General features: G+C 45.1%; 1 protein-coding gene across 1 annotated transcript in view; it reads right to left on the reverse strand.

Annotated features, from left to right (window-relative positions):
• LOC140721819 (zinc-binding protein A33-like) overlaps positions 1-10,876 on the reverse strand; it is a 34,014-nt gene extending 23,138 nt beyond the window's left edge. Inside the window, exons 1-2 of the mRNA XM_073036632.1 lie at positions 10,688-10,876; positions 10,099-10,257 (exon numbers count right to left, since the gene is read on the reverse strand). Coding sequence (XP_072892733.1) covers positions 10,099-10,257; positions 10,688-10,876 — 348 coding nt within the window. The remainder of the gene's footprint in view (positions 1-10,098; positions 10,258-10,687) is intronic.
• Positions 10,877-11,546: the final 670 nt, after the last annotated feature.

An 11,546-nucleotide genomic window follows, 5' to 3' on the forward strand; every position in this document is an offset into this window, starting at 1 on the left:
TAGGAAGAGAGACAACCAACACCGGAATATTACAAAACTTGGGTTTATTGCAGAATTCGTAACTGGCACAGCGAATCGACGGAGTCGCTGGAGAAGGCGCGTTCCGACTTCCCCTTACAATCTGCTCTTATTTATATCCCTTTTTCCCCCCAGCACAACCCCCCGCTACATATTAGGTAATATCGGGCACTTGTGTCCATCTTATTGGCCCGCAGCCATATGCTCACGAGTTACCTGTTTCTTTTGTTTACTGAATCGCGTGACACTGGTAGTTTCGGTGTAGCGGGGTCCCCAGTTTCGCTCCCCCCTCCCTCTCATTACGTGAGCCACTCCTGACCTGTAATGGCAGTCTCGAATTAACCCTAACATTAACCCTAACAGTACCAACCTCTCATGTAATGGGGAGGGGGGATTGTTCCTCGCTGCCATTTACGTGAGGGAGGGAGGGAGGGAGTTGAGGGACTTTGGGGTTCTGACATTTAACTGTCGTTGATAATTGGGGCACTCCCATTTTCGTGGACGTTTCCAAATAAAAAGCATTTCAGGATGTGAATTGTAAACATTTCTCTGACATTAAATGTACCTTTGACCCTGTGAACCAATCTGCAAAGCAATTCCCCCACTAACACCCTCTGCCTCCTACCACAAGCAAATGTTTTATCCAGTTAACACACAAAATGCTGACGGAGCTCCCCGGGCCAGGCACCAGCTATCGAAAAATGTACAGCTGACGTTTCAGACCAAGACCCTTCTCTAGTCGGGCATCTACACGTTGCTAGTGAAACCATTCCAGACGCACTTCACAAATTCTACCCTGTCCGAACCGTCGACACTATGTCTGACCCAGTCAATGTTAGGGAAGCTGAAGTCTCTGACTATTACAGAGTTATCTGCATTCTCCCTACACATGGGCTCTTCTGATTCTCACTGACATTTGGCATCCAACAAATGCCAACAAAGTGATCATCTCCATATTTCTAACTCCTACCAATATACTCTCACTGGCCGTTCCCCACAAGGATCTCTCTAAGTGCTGTGGTGATGTTCTCCCTAATCAACATCACAACTCCCCCTCCTCTCTGACCCCCACTTCTGTCACGTCCTTTGCATCTGTAGCCCAGTGAGGTGGTTTTGATCTTATTCAATGGGAGAGCATGTGTGAGGGGCTGAACAGCCTCCTCTTGCTGCTATTTCTGATGTTCAGAGCAGTGAACAGACTGAACTGAGGGAGGATGGAAAGGGTCAGGGAATGAATAGAGGTGTAGAACAAGAGGGTGGTCCCAATTGAACAGACATCTGGCAAGTGAGCGGCTCTGAAACTGAGTTTGGAAGGGTTCAGTATCAGTCTGTCCTTGTTAGAGTGAATGGTGAGACTGGCGGGATGAGAGAACCCTGGCTGATGAGGGTTGTTGAGCGTCTGGTCGGGATGGAGTTGTGTGTCAGGTGAAAGCAGCTGGGATCAGGTGAATCCCTCGAGGAGTAGGAGGGATGTAGGAAAACACTGAAGAGAGAACATCAAGAGGCCAAAGGGGGTGTGAGATAGCTTTAGCAGGTAAGATGAAGGAGATTCTACAGAAGATTCTATGAGTCTCTGAAACAAAAAGGGTAATGAGTGAGGTATCCTTGGAGGATCAGTGTGGTCATCTATGTGTGGAGACACAGCAGATGGGTGAGGTCTGAAATAAATACTTCTCATCTGTATTTACTATGGAGAAGGTGCTGGAAGTTTGGGAATTCAGGGAGGGGAATAGTAATCTCCAGAAACACATCCTCTGACATGTTAGGGATCCAGGGAAGAAATTGTAGGGACCCTGGCCACACAGGGAAATGCACCTTCTTCTCCCGGAGTCTCCCCGAATTGGCTTGAGAGCAAAGTATAACGAAGGAAATAAAATGCCCGCTTCAGAATCAGTGTCTGTGTGAGCAGGTAGCGGCGCTCAGAGGATGTGAGTATATTATCGAGACAAAGCAGATTCAGGTTGTTAGTAACCAACAAAAATGCTCAGGCAGAAAAGAAAGTTGACAGAGAACAAAGGACAAGTAAAGAAAAGATTGGAACGATGCGGAGTCAGCACATTCTGCGTTCTCCAACTATGGTTCCTTCAGAGATGGTGCTGATGACTAAAGAGTCTTTTTTGACGTTTGTTGATGAGGTACTGGTTGGGGCTACAACTTCAAACAAGAGGACGGATATGATAAAAGTAGCTGTTGGAGCTGCAGAGAGATTCCTTGATATGAAACAGGTTTTACCGGAAAAATTACATGAGTATGTGACAGAGAAATAATCACTGAATACTTCCCAGTTGTCGGGGTCAGAGAGTATGGAGGAGCTTTATGTGGATGAAGAGGCCGATAATTAGTATTTGGATGTTTTTCATACTACAATGGAATGCAAGAAGTTTAATTGCAAATGATCAAGAATTAAAAAAATTTGTTGGAACTTTAAAAGACAAGCCTGATTTGATCTGTATACAGGAGACATGGTTAAAGCCTCATTTAGATTTTGTGATCCCTGGATATGATAGTTTAACAGCTGACAGAACGGGTAAATCTGGTGGAGGGTGAGCAACTTTCATAAAAACAAGACTTCAGTTTAGAAGACTTGATTTTAAATCTAACCTTGAAATTGTGGCTGAGGAGGTTTGAAGCTCTCGTGGTCAAACAACTTTGATTAACTTTTATAATCCATGTAATGTGATGATGTTATCAGGTTTTGATGAAAGTATGAATAAAGTAAGATCCCCAGTAATCTGGGTTGGAGATTTCAATACCCATAATCCTGTGTGGGGTAGTGAAAGTAAAGATAGTAATGGAGCGGGAGTAGAGGAGTTTCTAGATAAATACAACATGGTACTTCTAAACGACGGAAGGCCTACAAGATTTAATATTGTAAAGAATACTTGTAGTCACTTAGACTTATCGATCACTTCCTCAGACTTAGCCAGGGTTGGGGAATGGGATGTTATGGACAGATACACACTAGGAAGTGATCACTATCCTATGTTATGTAGATTTGGTAGAAATTTGATAGTAGAAGTTGAGGAGAGAGCTGCTGGGTATAATTTTTCTTTTGCCCTTTGGGATGAGTACCAGGAGAAAGCTGTGGATATGATAGAAGAGATTGATAGCGAGGCCTCCATAGACGAGTGGAATGAATCCCTCTGTTCTGAAATTCATAAAGTTGCTCAGTTGACTATTCCGCTGCGGAATGTTCCTGAGGCTCGAGCATTAGTTCCGTGGTGGAATAAAAACTGTGATATAGCAGTCAGAAACAGAAACAGAGCTTACAGGAAATTAAGAAAGTACCCAGTGTTAGATAATGTTATGGAGTATAAAAAGGAAAGAGCAGTAGCAAGGAGAGTAATTAAAAATGCAAAGAGGGATAGTTGGAGAACCCTGGGCCCTGAGACACCTATAAAGCAGCTACGGAGGATCATTCACAGAATGTCAGGGACATATAGAAAACCATCTATCCCAGCTTTGCTGGAAGGACATATTGAATCTGTAACCAACAGGGAAAAGGCTGATCTGTTTGTAGAGGTGTTCCAAGCTTTGTACAGTTCTGGAGAGCCAGGTGATTTGAGAAAGGAAATTATGTTAAAGGAAAAATGGAAATTAGACAAGAGTTTGGATGATAACAGCTCCATGAATTTGTTTTTCACCCTTCAGGAATTGCAGGAAGCTGTCCAATCAGGTTCAAACTCTTCTCCTGGTAGGGATGGACTGTGTTATGAATTGCTTAAGCATTTAGATGACTCTGTGTAATAGAAATGCTAGCTTTGTTTAATTTAGTGAGGAAAGGAGGAAAATTACCAGTCGAATGGAAGCATTCAGTGGTAGTTCCAGCTTTAAGCCAGGTAAAGACGCATCTAGACTGAGTTCGTATCGGCCTATAGCTTTAACATCAGTGCTTTGTAAAACTATGGAACGAATGGTCACCAACAGACTTGTTTATTTTTTAGAAAATAAGGGACATTTTGCAGCCTATCAAAGTGGTTTTAGAACTGGAAGATCAACAGTGGAATCTGTTGCCCTTTTAGATCATGATATTAAAAAAGTGTTTCAAAATAGAAAAGTAATGTAAAGTGTATTTCTAGATATTGAAAGAGCATATCACTCACTATGGTTTATTAATTAAACCCCATGATGTGGGAATTAGAGGTAGAATGTTTAATTGGATCAAAGATTTTCTTAAGGAAAGGACAATTCAAGTAAGAATAGGTGGAACAAGCTCCAAGTCAGTTAAAATAGATAATGGTACCCCTCAAGGAAGCATCATTAGTCCAGTTCTTCTTAATGTCATGATAAACAATATATTTGATCAGGTAGGGACAGGATTTGGCAAATCAGTGTTTGCAGACAATGGTGAAATCTGGAAAAGAGGAAGAAACGTCAAGTATATATTAAAGCGGGTACAAAAGGCGTTAAGATCAGTTGAAAACTGGGCAAATAAATGGGGTTTCAGTATTTCTTCTTTTAAATTTTTTATATAGTTTTTAAATACTTTAAAGTCTGTGTCTCCTGATTGTGACAGGTGCCACTCTGCTGAGGGCTCACTAGCACATCTTCTCTGGTTTTGCCCGACATTATACAACTTTTGGACTGCAATTTCTGAGTGGGTCTCAAAAGCCTCTTCTAGAGACATTCAGCCCAATCACGACCTCGCCATCTTTGGATGTTCTGCAGTGACTCTTGAGCTGCCGCACGACCTGCAGATTGCTCTGCATCTCGGAATGGTGGTGGCTAAAAAACTTATTCTTCTGACCTGGAAGGCTACTACTCCACCTACCTTTGCACACTGGCTCAGGGAGATGTTGTCTAATATACAGATGGAAAGGCTGCGTCTGCACAAACCCAATACACAAAATACATTTGAGAGAATACGGGGACCTTTCTTGGCTCAGTGCCATATTACCTCACATACAGAGTGACCTTGACCTGTCTAGTCTCATGAGTGGGTGTGGTGCCTAACCGGATTCCTTCACTCATTTTATTTTATATTGCTGCCGTGATACCACTGTTGTGTCAACTCTTTTTTTGAAAGTCTATTTACATAATCTTGTAAATTGTCTGGCAGCCTTTTTGTTTTTGATTTGTTTTGCCTGTGCTCCAACTGGAGCTACATTTCTTTTACATTGTTTTGTACGTCTTCAATATTTTTTGTCTTTGTAAAACTGAAAATTCTAAATAAAGGGTTTCAGTATTTCTGCTTCTAAGTCCAAATATATGATTTTTGGCTTTGGAAGAAAGATTCCTGTTTGTGAATTCTGTCTATATGATTTTCCATTAGAAAAAGTCAAGGTATTCAAGTTTTTAGGTGTCTGGTTTAATGAAAGACTTACTTGGAGGGTTCATATAGATAAAACAATTGGAAAGTGTGAGAAAGTTTTAAATGTTATGAGAAGTATTGCTGGATGTGACTGGGGAGCAGGGTGGGAAACTATGTACGTAATATATCTAGCTATGATTAGATCAGTTATTGATCATGGTTGTATTGCTAACGTTTCCGCTGCTACGGCAGTGCTTGAAAAATTAGACCCTGTGCAGTCCAAAGCACTTAGACTCTGTTGTGGAGCTTTTAGAACATCAGTCCCTGCACTATGTGTGGAGATGGGAGAAGTGCCTTTACATTTAAGACGAGTTCAGTTGGGCCTGCAGTATTGGGCAAAACTAAATGGCTTCAATCACAGCTGTCCATCAAAATGTCTTTTGCAGGTGAAGTCGGAGTGCCAAAGTGAATTTAAAAGATATTCATTTTTAAATTTGGTTAATAACAGGGCTGTGAAATTGAAACTGATTGAGGAAGACATAGCTGACCAAATTTACTTACCACCCGTTCCCTTTTGGCTTTTACCAGAACCAGAAGTAGACCTATTCCTCCTTTTACTGCTTCAAGGAAACAGAGCAATTTCAACAGCGTCGATCGTAAATGAATATTTAAATAATAAATGGGGATCTTATCTGAAGATTTTTACTGATGGCTCAGTGGACCCAGACAGCAGTGAGGCAGGATTTGGGATGTACACATATCAACTTGGAGTCGAGATTGGTCACCGGGTTTCAGATGGTGTTTCTGTCTTTACAACAGAATTATTAGCAATCCTCTGGGCCTTATGGTGGATAGAAGACTCTCGACCATGCAGGGTTATCATCTGTTCAGATTCCGCATATTGTTCAAGAGGCTGTCTGACTTAAATGTACTTTGTTTTTCTATTAAATCTTTGTTTGTCCATCAAGAGAACCACCATCTGATTGAAGAATTTATTATTCAGTTTATATGTGCGACTAGTTTATATTCGAGAATCTGAGTTTCCTGAAATTATATAATTAATTATACATCCTGCGCAGGGCAGTAATACGCTTCGACGCGTCTAAACTGACGGAAATAGAAGAAGAAATGTCTGTGTGTGGAGCCATGGGAGGTTGGTGAGTTTTGATAACTTTCCTGTGTTTAAAGTGAAGATGGGTGTGGAAGCTGGGGAATTTGTTGAATTTTCAAACATCTACATTTCCGTCCTGACTGATGTTCTGCTGATTTGTAAAACCGTCGTTCATCGTTGTTAATATCCTGAATTCAGTGTTCTGCCAATCCAGATGGTAAGATGTGAGAAAATTCAATTTACGTCAGTGACGTTTTCAATTTACGGATAGGGATAGCGAACAGACTGAATATCTCCTTCGCGATTCCCCATTCCCTTTTCCCTCTCCACCTCATCTCCTTGCCTGCCCATCGCATCCTTCACCGCCTTCTTTTTTCCCATGGCCTTCTGTCCTCTTCTACCAGACTCCCCGTCTCCAGCCCTGTGTCTTCTTCACTAAACATCTTCCCAGCGCTCTGCTTGATCCCTGCCCCTCTCGGTTTCTGTGACCTCGTGTTTCTCTCCCCCCTCCCCACACACCTTTTAACTCTACTCCTCATCCTGCCAAAGGGTCTCGGCGCGAACTGTCGACTGGACTCTGCCCGGCCTGCTGAGTTCCTCCAGTATTTTGTGTGGGTTACTCAGATATCCAGCAAATGCACATTTTCTCTTGTTTGAGCCTGACTATCTGTCAGTTTCACGACACACTACCGCCACCCGCCGCTGTAAACCGGTACTGCAGGAAGGGCAGAAACAAAATACTGTACTGGGACTTTCAGCTGGAGCAAACTCAAAGTGATTTATTATCAAAGTACGCACGTGTCAAGATGAACAACAATTAAATTCGTTTTCTTGGCAGCGTTTACAGCAAATACAATAGCAATTTGGAAAGATAACAATAAACTGAAACAAGTAATTAATGTGCAAAAGGGGACAATTTCTGCCAATAGACATCGAATTATAGAGCACTACAGCACAGAAACAAACCCTTCGGCCCATCTGTGCCAAACTCTCATTCTGTCTCATTCTATCAACCTGCACCTGGACAAAACCCCACCCATGCATGTACTTTTCCAAACTGAAACATTGACATTGAACCACTTCTGCAAGAAGCTTTTCTCCACTCGCACCACTCTCCCAGTGAACACGGTCCCCTTCGATATTTCACCCTTCACCCTTCACCTATGAACTCTACTTGTAGTCCCATCAAACACAGTGGGAAAGCCTGCATGTATTTCCCCTATATATACTGTACCACTCATAATTGTGTCTATCTCTGTCAAATCGTGCCTCACTCACTGAAGCTCCAGGGAATTATGCCTCTAACTCAGGTCCTCAAATTCCTCCTGAATTTTCTCTGTACTCTTTCAATCTTACTTACATCTTTCCTGCAGGTGGGAGACCAGAACCGCACACAATACTCCAAATTAGTCCTCACCAATGTTTTATCCCTCTGTTGTTCTGCACTCCTCAGACCACTGACATTCACCGTGTAAATCCGACCCTGGGTTGTCCTCCAGAACGTGCAGCACCTCACCTGTCTGGAATAAATTCCATCTGCCATTTTCAGAACATTTTACCAGCTGAATGCTTGGAAGTTCTGCCTTGCTCTCCACTACGCTCAGAACTTGTCAGCTGCAAATTTGCTGATTCCGTTTACCAGAGTATCATCCAAATCGTTGAAATTGAAGACAAACAATGGACCCAGCATCGATCCCTGCAGCACACCACCAGTCACGGGCGTCCAGTCAGAGAGGCAACCAAACGGCAAAGAAATAAATTGCAGAGTCCTTGAAAGCTGGTCTGTCACTTGTGGAATCAGTTCAGAGTTGAGGTGAGTGAAGTTATCCACGCTGATTCGGGAGGCAGAGTAAATTTATCATCAAAATATGAAGAGCAGGAGTAAGAGTGTATTGTTTACGCAATGTGAACATTGAAAGCAGGACCAACATTGTCTGCCCACTAACTGTCCTTGAAAAGGTTGAAATGACCGACTCCAGCTGCTGCAGTCCGAGTGGTGTCATGCACTTAAATCAGTTCCTTAACAATGACATTGAATAGTCAGTATTCTATTAACAGAGGAAGTGATTGGATAATGAACACTACCATTAATTAGTGCAATTTAATATTCCAATTTACACCCAATCAATGTGAAAAGCACCATTTCATCAGCTTGCTCCCTCTCCTGTCCCTTTCCCTCAGAATCCTGGATTTTGCTCCTGTCTCCGCTCCTCTCAGGTCAGTGAAGGGATCTAACATCGGAATCTGTTCACTTCCTTTGCTCCAATTTCCCTTTATCCCGGAAAACATTTCCAGCTGGTTAATAGTTCGGCCGTTCCTTCAAGGTCGTGGAGTGCAAATCTCGCTGCCCAGCAACAATTTGGGACTTCCTTCACTATACAGTAAATGTTCATCTCCTGCCGCTGCCGAGATTCTGTCAACAATAACTTTTTGGCGCAAACACGAGGATATCTGCAGATGCTGGAAATTCAAGCAACTCACACAAAGTGCTGGTGGAACGCAGCAAGCCAGCAGAATCTATCGGAAGAAGTCAACGTTTCGGGCCGAGACCCTTCGTCAGGACTAACTGAAAGATAGTAAGAGATTTGAAAGTAGGAGGGGGAGGGGGAAATGCAAAATGATAAAAGAAGACCTGAGGGGGTGGGGTGAAAAAGAGCTGGAAAGGTGATTGGCAAAAGGGATACAAGGCTGGAGAAGGGAAAGGATCATGGGACGGGAGGCCTCAGGGGAAAGAAAAGGGGAGGGGAGCAGCAGAGGGAGATGGAGAACAGGCAAAGAGTGATGGGCAGAGAGAGTAAAAAGAGGAGGGGGGAAAATAAATCAGGGATGGGGTAAGAAAGGGAGGAGGGTCTTTAATGGAAGTTAGAGAAGTCAATGTTCATGCCATCAGGTTAGAGGCTACCCAGCCGGTATATAAGGTGTTGTTCCTCCAACCTGAGTGTGGCTTCATCTTGACAGTGGAGGAGGCCATGGATAGACATATCAGAATGGGAATGGGACGTGGAATTAAAATGTGTAGCCACTGGGAGATCCTGCTTTCTCTGGTAGACAGAGCATAGGTGTTCAGCGAAACGGTCTCCCAGTCTGCGTTGGGTCTCACCAATATATAAAAGGGCACACCGGGAGCACGGGATGCAGAGGACACCAGCCGACTCACAGGTGAAGTGTCGCCTCACCTGGAAGGACTGTCTGGGGCCCTGAATGGTGGTGAGGCGGGAAGTGTAAGGGCAGGTGTAGCACTGGTTCCACTTACAAGGATAAGTGCCAGGAGGGAGATCGCTGGGAAGGGATGGGGGGGGGGGGGGGTCCAATGGACAAGGGAGTCGCGTAGGGAGCGATCCCTGCGGAAAGCAGAAAGGAGGGGGGAGGGAAAGATGTGCTTGGTAGTGGGATCCCGTTGGAGGTGGTGGAATTATACGTTGGACCCGGAGGCTAGTGGGCTGTTAGCTGAGGACAAGTGGAACACTATCCAGAGTGGGGTGGTGGACGGATGGGGTCAGAGCAGATGTGCGGGAAATGGGAGAGATGTGTTTGAGAGCAGAGTTGATGGTGGAGGAAGGGAAGCCCCTTTGTTGAAAAAAGGAAGACATCTCCTTCATCCTGGAATGAAAAGCCTGAGAGCAGATGCGGCAGAGACGGAGGAATTGTGAGGAGGAGATGTTCCTCACCTACCACCCCACCAGCCTCAGGGTCCAACGAATAATTCCTCGTAACTTACGCCACCTCCAACGGGCATCCGCTTCTCGAATTCCTCCATCTCCATCGGCTGGTTGAAAGCCGCGTTACAACGAACTGAACGTTCATCCAACAGCCGGACTGGTGGAGTCATGAATCCAGGAGTGAAATTTAAACTGCTGGAAGAACTCAGCGGGTCAAACTGCACCAGTGGGGAAAAAGGGATGGGTTTGACCCTATTTCAGGAGGAAATTAGGCTTGACTGATGGATTCCAGCATCTACAGCTCCAGTCTCTCGGATTCGGGGCAGTAACAACGATGAACCAGAAGTAATAATAAAAAAGATTAGCTTCATCCACATCGGGATATCGAAACAAAACGGCCCCGTTCTGAGTGAACGACCGATGCAGTCCGACCGACGATTGTGCAGAGACACCCCGCAAGGGTCGGTATGCTTCCGGCGCCAAAATACCGTGCCCACAATTCACCGATCCTAACTGTCGGAAGATGGGAGGATACCAGTGAACACAAATGAAACGTTGTCCACTCCTCCCTCAACAATGACCTGCCACCTGCCACTCATTCCTGCTCCACCAGCCCCTACACCTCATCCCTCACCACTGTTCAGGTACCCATAGTCCTTCCAGGTGAGACAACACTTCACCTGCGGGTCTGTCGGGGTCATCCACTGTATCCTGTGCTCCCGGGCCGGTCTCCACATCGCTGAGTGCCGACGTAGACTGCGGGAACACTCGGTTCCTTCCGCCTCGGAAAGCGATTTCTCGGTGGCCAGCCATTCCAATTCGACTTTTCATTCCCATTCTGACACGTCAGTCCAGAACTTCCTCTGCTGCTGTGACGAGACACACTCGGGAGGAGCAACACCTCATTCCGTTTGGGTCACATCCGACCTGATAATAGGAGCATCGGTTTCCCACCTTCCGATCGTTTATCCGGCTTCTCTCATTATCCATTCCCATTCCAGCTCCCCTGTCAGGATTTTCCTTCCCCTCAACTGCCTAGTATGTACCTCTGGTACCCCTCCTCCTTCCCTTTCTACCCCTGTCCTCCCCCACCAGATTCCTTCTCCAGCTATCACCTCCCAGCTTCCCTCATTATTCCCCTCCCCATCTCCTATCACCTGCAAGCTTCCCTCATCCCTCCCCACCCCCTCTATCACCTCCCAGCTTCCCTCATCCATCCATTCCCTCTCTCCTATCACATCCCAGCTTACCTCATCCATCCACCCCTCTCCTATCACCTCGCACCTTCCCTCATTCATCACTCTCCCTCTCCTATCATCTCCCAGCTTCCCTCTTCCATCACTCCCCGCTCCTATCACCTCCCAGCTTCCCTCATCCATCAGTCCCCCTCTCCTATCACCTCACAGCTTCCCTCATTCATCATTCCCCTCTCCTATCACCTCCGGGCTTCCCTCATCCATCCCGCCCCCTCTCCCATCATCTCCCAGCTTCCCTCATCCATCATTCC

Source organism: Hemitrygon akajei, chromosome 2 (assembly GCF_048418815.1).
Source record: "Hemitrygon akajei chromosome 2, sHemAka1.3, whole genome shotgun sequence".
Taxonomy (NCBI): domain Eukaryota; kingdom Metazoa; phylum Chordata; class Chondrichthyes; order Myliobatiformes; family Dasyatidae; genus Hemitrygon; species Hemitrygon akajei.